Here is a 15,500-nt window from a genome sequence, read left to right as displayed (position 1 = left end):
TTTTCCTTTTCAAAAAGACAAACTATTAAAACTATTGATCAAATTGGTAAGAGAGCTTTGCATTTTTGTGTGAATGGTGCATGGTAAATTTGGGAGAAGAAACTATCTACACTACATATGAACCTCAAGCAAAACAAAACAAAAAAGAAAACAGTGTGTGCATTTAAGCAATTGAACATATGTGCACGTTCATCTTCATTCTACATTTGAGATTTACAATAGAAGCAACCAGGGATGCGGTAAGAGTGGGAAAGGCGGGGATGATTCCGAGGGCCCATGACTGACAGAGACAAAAGAGTACTTTTTTCAATTTGCACCGTTCACATGAAGGAGTCCATAATTTATTTTTATTTTTTTCGAGATTTCAAACAATTTGAAAATTTGCTTTAGCAACTACATTACAATTACATGCACGCACAGTATATTCACACTGTCAAAGAGGTTATAATTAGCTATTTGTTTATGGAAATGGTGCAGAACTGCATCATTGGCCGCTGTTTTGAATATTTTTCCCCAAATTGTGTAGTAAACTACATTATATTAAGTATGTTCATGAGGAAACACTGTTAAATTGCTCCTCTGACTATTTAAATCAAAACTGAACACTATTTTTGCATAATCAAATATTTTACTATACTGTAACTCTTCTATTAGTTTTATATGTAGGGTATGCACACCTTATGTTTTGACAGAAGAGTTCAGATATTTATATGTAACAGATTAGATTAGATTAGATTAGATTAGATTAGATTAGATTAGATTAGATTAGATTAGATTAGATTAGATCGTTTTTATTGTCATTATACAACGTACAATGAGATTTGAAGCTCTGCCATAAAGTGCACACATAGTAGACATAGTAAATATATATACAATAAAAATATAATAGGATAAAAACAATAAATAAAACCAATATAAAACTACTGTATCCACTATACATATTGCTGGTCTTGTGCAATTCTGGAGGTACCCCAGGCAGGTTGAGCGTAAATAGGTACAGGTAAACTAGTTTTATAGGTCAGATGATGTATGCCTGCTCTGTTCTTTAATCTGACCTAAGCGTTTACATTATTAAGACTCCTGGGATATTTGTTGCCATCAATGTGTATGTTTTTTTTTTAATGTTTTATTCATGTTTTAATTACCCTTGATTAATTCTTAAATTCGTCCTCATTTGTGTGTTGATTGATCTAGTGTAAAAAAATAACAAATTAATAAAAATAATAATTTTTAAAAAATCCTGTGTACATTTTCCACGTATTTAATTGGTTTAGAAATTATATCATATTAGTTATCATGTTTTAATGAATAATTGTTTTGTTTTTTATTAAAAATAACTATTGTGCATATTTACACACGATGTTGTTGTTGTTTTTTAAAGACCGAAATGTTTACATATTGAAGGTCTTCATAGCCTTTTGCCGGTTACGAGAAAACTTTATGGAATCGATGTACAGCTTCACTTCACAATGGAAAGCAATGAAAAAGGTTTTCCTATGTATGAATTTGCATTTATGGATGTAAATGTTGCCATAAGAATGGTAAGATTAATCATTTCTTTTAAAGTCATAGAGACCAAGCTCTACATCTTCCAAAACAGTTCAAAATCTTTTCTATCTTGTTTTCTATCAGCGAATGACCTGACGAGTACCGGTATTTTTAAATATACGGTCAGCTCCAGTAGGTGGCGCATTTTGAAAAATAAGACAAAAAAAAGCAACGCCAAAGAAGAAATCCATTTCAACATGGCGACCTAGAATGCTGCCCATGCTCGTTTGTTGACAAATCAAAAATCAAACCTTTTTTACTTCATTTGAAAGTTCACAGGACCAAAATATGTCGAGACTCATCGTTAAAAACCTCCCAAATGGGGTAAGTTAGAAGCTTGGATAAAAAAACGGATTGCTAAACATTACGTACTGTATCAAGCGACTTGAACGTTTAACTTGTGCTCAGATGAAGGAGGAGAGGTTCCGTGGCATGTTTGCAGCCTTTGGGACCCTGACTGACTGCACCCTCAAGTTCACCAAGGACGGCAAGTTCCGCAAGTTTGGCTTTGTCGGGTTCAAAAGCGAGGAGGATGCGAATACAGCGTTGAAGCATTTTAACAGGAGTTTCGTGGATACATCCAGAGTGACGGTATGTTCTTGTGGGCCTGTTGTCAGCTTCACGAGCGACATTTCCATGGCGACTGATGTGACTTGTGTGGTCCATTGCAGGTGGAGATGTGTAAGGCATTTGGTGACCCCACTAAAGCAAAAGCCTGGAGCAAACACACTCAGAGCTCTGAACCAGACAAACCAGCCACACAGACTAAAACTGCGAGTAAAAAGGTCGGTAATTCCTTGAATCCATCAACAGAAACAGCAAGGGATGGAATTTAGATTTGTTACTAGGCTGTATTGTTTTGTTTTGTAACTCTGTGATATTCTCTTAGGAGAAGGGGGGAAAGGAGCCCAACAGTGCATTGAAAAATGTGAGTTTTAAAGTTTTAAGAATGCCTCTCAATACGATACATTGCTGTTGTACATCAATGCGAGCTACAGCTACCGTTGTACTAAACTCACTGTGTTATCCTAGTAATGAAGGCACGCGTTTTATTTTAAAATTCACTAACCACAGAAACATCATCCTTTGTTTATTTCCAACTCTAACCTGTCCATCATGTGCATCAGGTAGAGGACGACGACGTGTTCAAGGAGTTCCTGTCAGTTCATCAGAATCGAAGTCAAGCGCCGACATGGGTGAACGATACATTGCAGCAGGCGGTCAACCCTGACGGCGCCAAGGCAAAGAGCAAGAAGAAGCCGGTTGATGATGATTACCTCAACTTTGACTCTGATCAATCGGATGATGAGTATGAGGAAAAAGAAGAAGAAGAAGAAGAAGAAGAAAAGGAGGACAACGACAGTGAAGATGACTGTAAGTAAGATGAAAGATATCCTGTTCAGTGAGGAGTTACACAAACCTTGGACAAAATATCACATCTTAAATTTTATCAAAAGATTTCCCCAACTGTCTCCATATTTTTGGGCTACTATCATATAACCGATAAAAGGCAATGTGGTAAAGCAGTAATAATGTGTTTTACAGGCACCACTAAAGAAGCTCTGAAGTCCAGCCTGTCAGATATGGAGTATCTTCGCTCAAAGGTGGTACGAACTGAGGAGGCCATGGATGAAGGCGATGAGAAAAATGACAAAGAGAAAGGTGATGGCGGTCCTGCACAGCACAACGACAGCGCTTATGAGAGTGGAGACCGAGATAACACCCTCAAGATAAAAAGCTCTGTTTGCTCTGAGGACAAGAAGCAGATAAAAGCTAAGAAAAATGCAAAGCAAGAGGTGACTAATCGGTCTAATTTACGCTTCAATAAATGACCGTATTTCTTTCATTGTGTAACTTACCCTGTTTTTGTTCCAGATGGAACCAACAACAGATTTCACAGTTAAACTGAGAGGAGTCCCGTTCACTGTTAAAGAGGTGAATAGACTTGTTGTGAAGGTTTATGTTTGGGGCGAAAATACAAAAACACACTTTTGTTAATCACACATTGTCTGATTATCAAATTAGCAACAAATTAGAGAATTCATGACGCCACAGAAGCCTGCTGCCGTCAGAATTGGAAGAAATGAAAGTGGCAACAGAACAGGTAATTTATGGAATGCATTTTTTTCTATTGCTGTACACACTTTTGCTTGTTTTCTTGTCTATGGGTCTAAAATGCACACATCTCATCATAAAGGTCTTGTATGTGTTTTAGGCTATGTATATGTAGATCTTCACTCTGCAGAAGAGGTTGAAAAGGCCTTGAAGAAAAATAAAGACTATATAGGTGAGAGCTCTATCTCAAGGTGTGAAGTAATGAGAGCCTTAGTTATTATATGTCACTATATGTTATATTGCTTCTGCTTGTCTTTAGGAGGGCGCTACATCGAGGTGTTCCGTGTTGAGGCATCCGGATGGAACAGGACTGACCAAAGGGACAAAACAATCGACAGAAACTTCACCAGAACACTGAAGGAGGATGAGGAAGAAGAGGATGTTGCTGAATCGGGACGTCTCTTTGTCCGAAACCTCCCGTACACATGCACGGAAGAAGAAATCAAAGAAGTATTTTCTAAACATGGCGAGTGAAATATCTCAAACGCAGATGAATACATTTCAGTTGATGCTGGCAATGGCGAAAATAATAATGCTCCTTTTGAATTTTGCATTATTGTAGGTCCTTTATCCGAGGTGCTCGTCCCCATTGACAATCTAACAAAGAGACCTAAAGGTTTTGCTTTCATAACATACATGATTCCAGAAAATGCTGTGGCAGCTTTAGCCCAACTTGACGGGCACATATTTCAGGTATTTTTGACATGATGCTGCAGGATCTCGTATACTTTACAGGATGCTTAAAATAAATGCTCTTTTTTTTTCTCAGGGCAGGATGCTTCACCTGCTTCCATCCACAGTAAAGAAGGAAAAAAGTGAATCTTCAGAAGCTGGAGGTCCCGGCTCCTCATCTTATAAACGTCAAAAGGATGCAAAAAATAAAGCTTCAAGTTCTAGGTAAGCACGTTCGTATTAAGTGGAGCTTTTTAGTTTTGCTGTCTTTTGATTGAATTTTTGGTTTTTAGTTCACACAACTGGAATACACTCTTTGTGGGCACAAGCGCAGTGGCTGATGCCATCGCGGAAAAATACAACACCACAAAAAGCCAAGTCTTGGACCATGTAACTTCATCCTGTTTTTCACAATAATCTTCTAACATACGGGACTTTCAAATCGAAGTCATGTTTCGCTTTTTTGTCTTATATATATCCCTTTTTGCCACTTTCGCTGCAGGAGACAAAGGGAAGTGTTGCAGTGCGAATGGCTCTGGGAGAGACCCAGATTGTCCAAGAGACTCGCCAATTTCTACTAGACAGCGGTGTGAGTTTGGATTCCTTTAGTCAGGTATGGTTTTACTGAAGCACCCGCTTAACAGTGGTCAACCGTAAACATTTATTGACATTAATATGTTATATGTGACCTCACTAGTCTAAACATGACATACTGATTAATATTACATTTGTGGAATAATGGTTATGAAGCAAAATCCAGCCATTTTTATCCATCTCAGGGGGCGGCCATTTTGCCACTTGCTGTCGACTGAAGATGACATCAATGTTGCTCGGGGATCAGGCAACGACCAATCACAGCTCACCTGATTTCTGAGGCTAAGCTGTGATTGGCTGTGATTGCATGGAACATAAGTGTCAAACTCCGGTCCTCGAGGTTTTGGAAGTTTCCCTCTTCCAACACAAGTTGGTTCCAATCAGCAGGATCGTTATCAGGCTTATGCAGAGCTTGCTGATGAGCTGATCATAATATCAGCTGTGTTGGAGAACGGAAACATCCAAAACCTGCCGGACTAAGGCTCTCCAGGACCGGAGTTTGACACCTATGCCATAGAACTTATTACTGTCCCAAAAAAAAATGGGATTGACTTCCCCTTTAAGTTCCTTTTTTGGGCGTGTAGGCGGCTGCAGAGAGGAGCACAACTGTGATCTTGGTGAAGAACCTCCCAGCCGGAGTGACCGGGTCGGAGCTGGAGGAGCTTTTCTCCACTCATGGCTCTTTGGGCCGGGTGCTGCTGCCGCCCTCCGGTCTCACCGCCATCATCGAGTTCCTGGAGCCCACTGAAGCCAAACAAGCTTTTTTTAGACTGGCATACAGCAAGGTGTGTTTTTAACCCCTGTTTCATTTGTGTTCAGCATCATGTGGGGATGACTGAAACTTTCTGGGTTTGTCTCTGTATCACAGTTCCATCACGTCCCGCTGTATTTGGAGTGGGCGCCCACGGGGGTGTTTGTTGCAGCCGGACCAGCACCAGGTTCATTATCACACTCACTCTCCCTTAGACACTTGCTAGTACTATTTTTAAATGGGTGATACATGTATGGATCTGTTTGACGAAGTGAAAGCAAAGGGTGTGGAAGAGGAGAAGAAGCAACAGAAGGAAGAAAAAGAAGAGGATGAAGAAGAAGAAGAGGAGGAGGAGGAGGAGGATGACTCTGTTCTAGGTTCCACACTTTTCATCAAGAATCTCAATTTCAGCACGACAGAGGAGACCCTTCAAGAGGTACACTTTTATAACTGAATAAATGTCAGATGTCAATGTTTTTAATGGCTGCTTATTTGTTCTTTTCTGACAGATCTTCTCCAAATGTGGCAAGGTGAAGTCGTGCACAATCTCCAAGAAAAAAAACAAAGCAGGTATTTACGGCCAAAGTGGGACAACGTGCGTTTAGTAGTCATACACTGAACCAATTCGTGTACGCAGAAAGACTAAAACTGATTTAGGTATTTGAGTTTTTGTTTTAAAGCAATACTTGCTTTGACTTGCAGGCAAAAGGCTGTCAATGGGCTATGGTTTTGTTCAGTATCATACTGCTGAGGCAGCACAGAAAGCCTTGCGACAACTCCAGGTATTTGGATTTGTTTCCTTGCTGTTGCTGTTTAAAATTTGCCATTGCCTCGTCTGTAAGTCACATGACTGCTTTTTCTTTCATATTTCCACCAGCGCTGCAGTGTGGATGAACACAGTTTAGAGCTGAAGATTTCAGAAAGAGCTACAAGGTAAAGAATATAAAATGCCTCATTCACTCGATGTAGAAGCTTGGGCTGCTATAAATGACTGTTTTGCTTGTTAACTACTCACTGATAGTAGTTGTGTTTAGCAGCTGCTTCTTTTTTCTTAAATAACCATCATTATCTTATTTCTCACTTTTTTTTTAAATACAACTATTGGAATATCCATGCATTGTGCCTACAATCGACTAATCGACTGTCATCATCATTAATGTGGTTGCCTTTCGGTCTCCGCAGGACTGCTGAAGTGTCACGCAAGAAAAAGCAGGCGGAGAAGAAGCAAACAGGATCAAAGATCCTTGTGCGAAATGTCCCCTTCCAAGCCACCGTCAAGGAAATTCGGGAACTCTTCTGGTAGCAGCCACATGCACACACATACACACACAGCTGCTGTATATGACACACTTTGTAAATGGGCAATGCGTTGATCCACTAATTCCTCTGTTTTTTGTCTCAGTACATTTGGAGAGCTGAAGACAGTTCGTCTTCCGAAGAAAGCAGCAGGTACGGGGAGTCATAGAGGTTTTGGCTTCATCGACTTTATCACCAAGCAAGATGCCAAGGTTTGCATTTTTGTTTAAAAACGTCTCTCTCATGGTCCCCGGTTTAAATTACCATACAGTTTCATTAATGATATGCTTGTCTTTATCTCCAGAAAGCATTTGCTGCCTTGTGCCACAGCACCCATCTTTATGGGAGACGCCTTGTGCTGGAATGGGCTGATACGGAGGAAACAGTAGAGACATTGAGACGGAAAACAGCTGAACATTTTCATGGTAAATTAATTTCACTCCTTGAAAAGTGTGCGGGAATAGTGCAATCAAGTTAATCTTTTTTAAAATCCTTCTAATTTATTGTCAATTTTAGTGGAAAGCAAAAAGCAACGAAAGGCGGAGGTGCTTGGGGGAATTCTGGAAAAGATGGACACTCCAGCTGATGCGGAGGACTGAAACTGGTGCTGTTACCTGAAGCCATTAGGAATTGAGGGGGGGATGTGTGATCTGTTGTGTGACTTAACCTGAAGGTTGCACATTTCATTGCTAGCTACCTCACAGCCTGTTGAAGAATCCTTGAGCAAGATATGTGAGTTGATCTGGATGTTGTGTAATTAAGGCATTTCAAACCATTACCATAATGGCACCTTTAATTATCGTTGTTAGTAAGGATGGAACAAAGTACGGTAAAAGCCTTCAAGTACTTAGAGGTGTTATGTACTACATCTAGATCAGCCTGGATCTAGTATGAAAATCTACACGTTGAACTGTTTTATTTAAAAAAAAGTTTTTTTTTCATGATCCAGATATGTTTTGTATAGAATTATTTGAAATATCTGTTTTAAATAAAAAAAATTATAATATGTGGTCCTGTGTGTTGTGCCAATACGTGAAAGCTTATTTTGAAAGTACTGTATTTTATGTGCCTAAAAGAAAACGCTGAAACCATACATAGCGCATTGAGCAGGATGACCCGTGGCTCATATAATAGGATATATTATTTACACATTCTTGACAAGTCAGTGCAATAACAGTGTTGCACACGTTGCTAACTCCAAATTTGCCACATCCAACATGGCAGACTCTTAGCTACGGGTGATACCAATTCTCGAGGCGTTTTATGCAAATATGTCTATGACAGAGACCGGAAGACGTCATATTAGACATCGGCTGTGATCAGGTGGTGGCTACTTCAGATCGTGTGACTTACTCGTGAAAACATGGCCATGGCATACATCCCGGTAGAGATGTCTTTGTTGTGTAAGTGTTCCCTCGTTTTAAGTTGTGTTTTACTCAGTAACTTGGTCGAAGCTGAAGTACAATCGGCGGTTATTGACAAAAACACGGGGCAGCTGTCTCTCCAGGAGGGTTATAGAGAAGATTTTGTGGCGTGGGCTAAGTTCACCGACGACATTCAAACTTCAGGGTAGGTAGATAAGGACTTAAAACTTAATGACATCATTCACTCTGTATTCACGGAGTCCATTGTGTTCACATCAGTTGGGCTTTCTTGGAGGTGACCACCAGCAGTCAGTACAATGACAGCTTGCAGGCGTATGCTGCTGGAGCCGTGGAGGCTGCAGTCACATCTCAGGTCAGCTTCTTTAAAAAATCAAAAAGAAAGACTCCACTATCCTTGCTTGGTTGCACTAGCCACAAGATGTTATGTTGTATTGTTTAAAAAAAAAATATATATATATATATATTTCTGTGTTTAGCTTATCTACAAGCACTGGATGAACACTCTCATGGGTTACTGTGGACCCTTTTCAAGAGATTCTGGTTACTGTGATCGTCTTAAGAATTTCATCACTGTCAACCTGCAGTGGATTCAGGAGCAAATTGAGAAGGAGCCAAATTCACCTTACTGGTACCAGGTATGTTGGAGGTCTTCTATGTGAATAAACATGACTTCCTGTTGTGTGTCAAGAGGAAATATGTTAAAGTAAAAATGAATACATATAAAGTAATATTTAAAACTCAGTCAGGTTTTTCAGTATGACATTTTCTTAATGATATGATTAGATTATTTCTTTTCAATTTCTGACATTTTTAGACCATTAACGTTACCCTGTTTGAGGAGAGGAGAGTATTTTGTTGCTTGCTCTGTAAATAATCAGTTTGGTATGGAGCGTAAAAAGAGACACAACTCTTATTAGCCTCCTTTTCTCATTATTTACCGCATCTCCATAATTCTAATATTATTACAGGGTGCATACGCAAGTGTGAAAAGTATGGAATTTTTAAAAAAAAATCCAGATATGAAAACTATAGTATGGGAAAATGCTCACGTTTCCAAGACCGTAAGAACAGTGCTGTTTTTTTTTTTTTAAAGTAATGAATATATAAAATATATATCAGTGCAGTCAGAATTTTTGATTTAATCATTTAATTTATTTGGTGACTCCAACACATTTGATGACTGGGATGCTTGAGAGAAATTGAGGGAAAATTTAAGAGACAGAAGCAGCACAAAGAGTTAACTCCGTAAGGTTTCAATTTTCAATCAAATTTGCAGACCAGACAGATGAAATCAACATGAATAAAATAAAAGAAAGTCTGGAAATGTATGAAAAACAATAATAAAAAAATAAATAATAAATCGCTCTTTGAGATCACTGTTTTATTTTCCATGTCAGATTCGCCTGGCACTTCTTCAGCTCAAAGGTCTAGAGGACAGTTACAATGAAGAACTGTCATTTCCTTCCGGCCCAATGTCCTTTAACCCATTTGGTTTCCTGTAAGTATATGTGATTTTCATACTCGCACTAAACTTAACATCCACCAAATTAAATTGTCCGGCCTTGTATTCCCAACCAGACTCTTCCAAATGGGCGGAGATCTGGAGGACTTGGAATCAGCTCTGAATAAATCCAGCCCGACTCGACCACTCGGATCCGGCTCGTGCTCTGCTCTCATTAAACTGCTGCCGGACAATAAGGATCTACTAGTGTCACATGACACCTGGAACACCTACCAGTCAATGTTGCGCATCATGAAGAAATACTCCTTTGCCTTCAAAGTTTCCCCATTAGGTACTTTCTTGACTCATGTGCTGTATTATGTGTTTAGATAAAGTATTTAGAACATTTTGTCGTGCATTGTTTCCAAAGGTAACAAGCCTACATTACAATGTGAAATGTTGTTTTTGATGATAATGTCTACAAGTGAAAAGGAGTTGTGTAATATGTATTTTGTCCACAGACAATCATATCATTCCTGGACAGACTCAGGCATTCTCCTCCTACCCTGGTTCTATTTTTTCTGGAGATGACTTTTATATCCTTAGTAGTGGTTTGGTAAGAGTTTCTAGTGGTCATAACACAATGTTAGCCCGTTTGCACAATACTAATCTTAAAAAGAAAAGTTTAGCCAGAAATAGATGGATGTTTGTTTTCCTAGTTGAAATTACTTATCATGTGGCTGTAGGTTACCCTGGAAACCACCATTGGAAACAGCAACCCCGCTTTGTGGAAGTTTGTTCAACCCACAGGCACGGTCATGGAATGGCTAAGGAATATTGTGGCTAATCGTCTGGCAGTGACTGCTAAAGCCTGGGCAGAAGTATTCAGCAAGTACAACAGTGGCACGTAGGTTTCAAGCATTATTCAGCTCTTCAAATGATCAAATTCCAAAATTATGCCAGTATTGAGTCTCGAGTGAATATTAACTCATTCACTGCCATTGACGGCTATAGACGTCAATGGCAGTGAATGAGTTAATATTATAAATAATAATAATAATTTGAACTATTTCTATTGGTTTAACGTCCAAAAATCATTTAAACTGTTTCTTTTAGTTTAACATTTTTTTCCACTTTTGTTAACAAGAGTATAAAAACCTAGAAAAAAAATATTGCACATTTAGAACAGATATAAAATTTGTGATTAATCGGGAGTTAACTATTAAAGTAATGCGATTAATTACAATTAAAAAAAAATCGCCTGACGCCCCTAATTTGGGATATTTTTTTCTTTAAGAAAAAAAAAGATTATTTAAAAAAAATGTTAACAAAAGTGGAAACAAATTTAAACTAATAAAAACAGTTAAAATGAATTTTTGACGTTAATAGCCGTCAATGGCAGTGAATGAGTTAAAATAAATATTAGATTTGAATGTGGACTTTGCATGCATGCATTTTAGGTACAACAACCAGTGGATGATTGTGGACTATAACAACTTCACTCCCGGCAAGACCAACATGATGCAGGACTTGTTTGTTGTGTTGGAGCAGATTCCGTAAGTCTATTAAACCTTAATGTATAAGTTGTTTTCGTTTGTCACAAATGGGCTATTCCTCTCCTTTAACATTACAGGGGTCAAATTCTTTATAGTGATAAAACAGAAGAATTACTTCAGAAAGGATACTGGGCAAGTTACAACATACCGTAAGTATTGATCCACAATATTTACAGTATGTTAAATGTGACCGACCCATGTTTTTAATTTATATCATCTTTGCACCATATTTGATGGAAGGTACTATGAGGAAATATTTAATGCGAGCGGCTGCAATGAGCTAGTGAAAAATTTTGGTTCGTGGTTCTCCCTGGACTTGAATCCCCGGGCTCAAATATTCAAGAGAGACCAGAAAACCGTTACAGACGTTTCCTCCATGATGCGCCTCATGAGGTCTGGATGATGAAACAAACTATTTTATTTTTTGTGCATTTAAACAAATCACACTTTTTCTTACACTTCTTTTTTTTTTTTTGTTCCATTTAGATATAATAACTTTAAAGAAGACCCCTTGTCACGGTGCCAAGAGTGCAACCCACATGAGAATGCAGAGAATGCCATCTCAGCTCGCTCAGACCTAAATCCGGCAAACGGCACTTATCCATTTGGCGCCTTACAGCAAAGGTCCCATGGAGGGACAGACATGAAGGTGTTTGTCGTGTCTATGGTCTACGAATCCATTTATAGGTTTTTGCCTGAAACTAAGTGATGTACTATGTTTGTTTTATGCAGATGACCTCGTATGGAATGTTTCGTCGGTATGAGATGCTGGCTGTAAGTGGGCCAACTTGGGACCAGCTGCCCGCCTTCCAGTGGAGCACTTCTCCATATAAAGACCTTCAGCACATGGGTCAACCTGATATGTGGGCATTTAAACCAATTAAAGTTACCTGGACACCTTAATTGCAATGATACCTTACATAAACATGGTGGGCTGGAAATGTTGTGGATGTTTTGACAAAGGGAAATGATACTATACAGAAATGGTTTCTCAGGGTTCTCAGTATGTAGATTCTGGATTTTCTGGGTCTTTTGCACAATTTACTCAATAAAAGCACAGAAGACAGATATGAATGTGAGGAAATATGAAGAACAATTCATTTATGACCTGTATCTAATTGTTACATTGATTGATGTCTGATCATGTTTGAATTGTTTAGTTCTAAATGCTTAATGAATGTGTAAATCAGTATTGTTTGACATATTGTTTTCATAATTTTGAATGTGTTTTACATTTTTTTCAAACCATTTATGGAATATCATTTTTTTTTCACATTGATTCTAAATATCACTCTAAAAGATGCACAGAACAGGAAATATGATTCTTAAAATGAAAATATTGAAGTTTTTGTTAATTATATTGGAGTTGTATATTACCGTACACACTGCACTCAAGTAAAAACACTCAAATCGCTACTTGTCCATCTTCTGAAATATTTTGCGCTATTTCCTATGTCTGACAGCGCATTGGTAAACAAGTGACGTCACTGCCATGTTGCTCACGTGTTTCTCGTGGCCCAATCATGTTACAGTCGTAAACTGGTGAAGTGGCGTAAAGAAAACACTCGTGTCGAAGTTGTCATCCCAGTGGCGAACTCGGTGGACTCCTTATCTAATGCGGATGTTCAAAAAATAATAATTTGCAAAAATAACGATGTAGTGACCGCAGCCTACTCCATATTAAGGTATGGCATTTGCATGTGTGATGTATCTACATTATAGTGATATTAATACAGACGCTATATAAAGGGGGTGGGTTACTTGTTTGCAGCCTTTATATTAAAACCATGCAAGCAGCATAAATGCACAATGCAGGAGCCTATTTCCTCATTTACAGTGCTGCTGTGTTTTTATCTAATCACCGATACCCTAACAGAGAAATTAATATATGGTCACTCATATTTAACTAGACTTCTTTATATGTCTTTCTATGTTTGCCTCATTTCAGGTTTAATTGTGTTCGATGATGGCGTCCTGGCAGCCGGTTAACAATATAAGAGATTACGTGTCCCAGAACCCGCCGGCTGTGACATTTTTCCTGTGTCTCCTGACACTGGCTATTTCGTTCATAAGCCTCGGTTCTTATAGCAGTAGTCATATCCTGCCCAATCCGGACACAGCAAAGGTAACCACTGTTTATTTGCCTTGCATCTGGAAGAACATGGGACATTTAATATGTGTAAATTGTAACCAGCATGACTCAGTGGCAAGCAATTGTATTGTGTGTGTGTGGGGGGGGGGGGGGGGGGGAGTTTTGCTACCGTATGTTTTTTCTGTGTCTTGCACAATTACCATCGTGTATAATTGCCCACTCTGAAGCAAATACTTTATTAAATTAATAAAAATGTGTGCAGAATGGAAGTTGAAAGAAAAAATGTCAGTTCCTGAACTGTGTTGATGCACCAACCAACAGACAATGGAACATGGTGTGCATGTGTGAACTATATTGGAGTATTTAATAATAATAATAATAATAATAATAGTAATAGTAATAGTAATAGTAGTAGTAGTAGTAGTAGTAGTAGTAGTAGTAGTAGTGTGAGGGGCACTAAAGAAAATGTGGCTGAAGTGTCTTGCCAAAGGACACAACGTTATTTAGGCTCCCACAGTTATCATAATTATGCCAAATGTTTTGTCTCTCAGGACTGGAACCATTTCCTATCTACTTTAGCACACTTCCACCTGTGTGTTAAATCCAACTGGAGTTCAGATGAGCCGGTGTCGCTAGGCCCATCTCCTCTTACACAACAGAGTAGAGATGGCGCTGCTTCACTTGAATCGACACTACAGCCCTCACATGTCACAAGTTTGCATCTCAAGGTTCCTCTGACTATCACAAGCAGCCACGGCCTTCCAAAAGATGTTGACCTTTTCACAACTTTGACAGCCAGCCAGTTGCATCTTGGGGGTTGGTATTGCATTTAAGCACTTTATCTGTAAACAAGAATGTCTTATATTGTTAATGTTGACCGATTTTTTTCTCTTTAGGCGAAGAGATTGTGAATGTAGACATTCATTCAGAAAATGATACCTACATCTGCCTCACTTTAAGAGCTCCAACTGCTCTCTTCCCTATGATCCGGTGAGTTTGGCTGGACTCACGTTTGTGTTTTATACCTACAAGTATAAAGATGCCACAAACAAATGTGCTTTGCCACAATAACACATTGAATCAGTTGTTTACATATGACTTATGTTTTTATGTAGACTTCCCCCTGAGTGTCATGCATCGGGCAACAACCATTCACCTGTCCACGTGGAGGCAATTGATCAACCACCGCCACCATCACAAGCTTGCTACGGTCTTCTCTCCTGGAATGACCCTACGCTCACTATTATGTTAACAAAGGTACCACGCGGATGAGATATAAATAATGTGCTCTGCCAAATAACGTCAACAATTTGTTTTCTTCATCTCTAGGAGGAGCAGTGGGTGGCAGTGCGACATCTGATAGAAGTCAGTATGTGTCTGATAGGAGTTTGTTTAATACTTTGTTTAGCTGCTAGCGTGTCACATTCAAAGATGCGCAACTACCACAGGAAGGAGTTGGACCTTCAAAATGTAAATACTATTTCTTCTAGTATTGTACAGTTGTGAAGCATGCAAAATTTCGTTTTAACACCATTATTGTTGTTTGTTGCAGGAACCTTTGATTGACGCCTGAACATTTCTTGTCAACTGAATGTTGAAGGATTCAATCTGAGGCAATGAGAAAAACTATCCTTCTGTCCTGTGAGACCCTAATGAAAACTTTTTTTATGTAATATTTACTCATAAACCAGTTTTCTGTTTACTGTTATCCAGTGGCTCACATGTTTGCATGGTGTAAATGTCTGCCAGATTCCCAGTAAAGCTATAAAAAAAAGTTAATTATCTTTCTGTTTAAATTAATACATACTGTATGTATGTTATTTATATTTATATATATATATATATACTGTATCAGTGTAATAAATTGTATCCATCCATTCATCTATCCAGCTCGTGACCATAAGTGAGGTAGGCTAAAGCTCTTTTCACCCGAGTGTGGAGCCGCAAATTCGATGACATGACCACAAAGTTGATAATTGAACTGGGGCCTACGGGTGTTTTGGTGCCAAGTGCAATTTTGGACACCCTGAAGTCTGAACATGGTGTTCCA

At 38.8% G+C, this 15,500-nt stretch overlaps 3 protein-coding genes across 3 annotated transcripts; all 3 read left to right on the top strand.

Annotated features, from left to right (window-relative positions):
- Positions 1 to 1,736: 1,736 nt before the first annotated feature.
- On the top strand, positions 1,737 to 7,986 carry rbm19 (RNA binding motif protein 19). Its single transcript, XM_077561114.1, has 24 exons — positions 1,737 to 1,872; positions 1,957 to 2,139; positions 2,220 to 2,333; positions 2,438 to 2,476; positions 2,676 to 2,922; positions 3,094 to 3,344; positions 3,424 to 3,483; positions 3,574 to 3,652; positions 3,764 to 3,835; positions 3,923 to 4,129; positions 4,226 to 4,356; positions 4,433 to 4,560; positions 4,629 to 4,725; positions 4,838 to 4,948; positions 5,514 to 5,714; positions 5,798 to 5,867; positions 5,953 to 6,116; positions 6,190 to 6,250; positions 6,383 to 6,462; positions 6,558 to 6,613; positions 6,863 to 6,979; positions 7,083 to 7,188; positions 7,281 to 7,401; positions 7,493 to 7,986. The coding sequence occupies exons 1-24, from the start codon at positions 1,837 to 1,839 to the stop codon at positions 7,573 to 7,575; spliced, it is 2,814 nt and encodes a 937-aa protein (XP_077417240.1). The 5' UTR covers positions 1,737 to 1,836; the 3' UTR covers positions 7,576 to 7,986.
- A 307-nt stretch (positions 7,987 to 8,293) lies between these two features.
- Positions 8,294 to 12,774, top strand: plbd2 (phospholipase B domain containing 2). The gene is made up of 12 exons (XM_077561115.1): positions 8,294 to 8,545; positions 8,620 to 8,713; positions 8,838 to 8,996; positions 9,759 to 9,859; positions 9,940 to 10,154; positions 10,324 to 10,418; positions 10,549 to 10,709; positions 11,263 to 11,358; positions 11,436 to 11,507; positions 11,599 to 11,751; positions 11,845 to 12,007; positions 12,091 to 12,774. The coding sequence occupies exons 1-12, from the start codon at positions 8,340 to 8,342 to the stop codon at positions 12,259 to 12,261; spliced, it is 1,686 nt and encodes a 561-aa protein (XP_077417241.1). The 5' UTR covers positions 8,294 to 8,339; the 3' UTR covers positions 12,262 to 12,774.
- Positions 12,775 to 12,884: 110 nt separating this feature from the next.
- Positions 12,885 to 15,331, top strand: LOC144048782 (transmembrane protein 248). The gene is made up of 7 exons (XM_077561116.1): positions 12,885 to 13,043; positions 13,307 to 13,483; positions 14,002 to 14,266; positions 14,347 to 14,440; positions 14,566 to 14,707; positions 14,780 to 14,920; positions 15,003 to 15,331. Exons 2-7 carry the CDS (start codon positions 13,322 to 13,324, stop codon positions 15,021 to 15,023), a joined length of 825 nt encoding a protein of 274 aa, XP_077417242.1. The 5' UTR covers positions 12,885 to 13,043; positions 13,307 to 13,321; the 3' UTR covers positions 15,024 to 15,331.
- Positions 15,332 to 15,500: the final 169 nt, after the last annotated feature.

This window comes from Vanacampus margaritifer, chromosome 3 (genome assembly GCF_051991255.1).
Source record: "Vanacampus margaritifer isolate UIUO_Vmar chromosome 3, RoL_Vmar_1.0, whole genome shotgun sequence".
NCBI lineage: Eukaryota > Metazoa > Chordata > Actinopteri > Syngnathiformes > Syngnathidae > Vanacampus > Vanacampus margaritifer.
The sequence above is the reverse complement of the archived record's forward strand: the minus strand, read 5'-3'. Positions and strand labels throughout refer to the sequence as shown.

Coding starts and splice junctions, on each gene's coding strand:
- rbm19 (XM_077561114.1), top strand. CDS start 1,837: ATGTCGAGACTCATCGTTAAAAACCTCCCAAATGGG. Junction 3,345..3,423: donor AGAAAAATGCAAAGCAAGAG/GTGACTAATCGG, acceptor TTTTTGTTCCAG/ATGGAACCAACAACAGATTT. Junction 6,614..6,862: donor ATTTCAGAAAGAGCTACAAG/GTAAAGAATATA, acceptor CGGTCTCCGCAG/GACTGCTGAAGTGTCACGCA.
- plbd2 (XM_077561115.1), top strand. CDS start 8,340: ATGGCCATGGCATACATCCCGGTAGAGATGTCTTTGTTGTGTAAGTGT. Junction 10,155..10,323: donor CTTCAAAGTTTCCCCATTAG/GTACTTTCTTGA, acceptor TTTTGTCCACAG/ACAATCATATCATTCCTGGA. Junction 11,752..11,844: donor TCCATGATGCGCCTCATGAG/GTCTGGATGATG, acceptor TGTTCCATTTAG/ATATAATAACTTTAAAGAAG.
- LOC144048782 (XM_077561116.1), top strand. CDS start 13,322: ATGATGGCGTCCTGGCAGCCGGTTAACAATATAAGAGATTACGTGTCC. Junction 14,267..14,346: donor CAGCCAGTTGCATCTTGGGG/GTTGGTATTGCA, acceptor TTTTCTCTTTAG/GCGAAGAGATTGTGAATGTA. Junction 14,921..15,002: donor AGGAGTTGGACCTTCAAAAT/GTAAATACTATT, acceptor TGTTTGTTGCAG/GAACCTTTGATTGACGCCTG.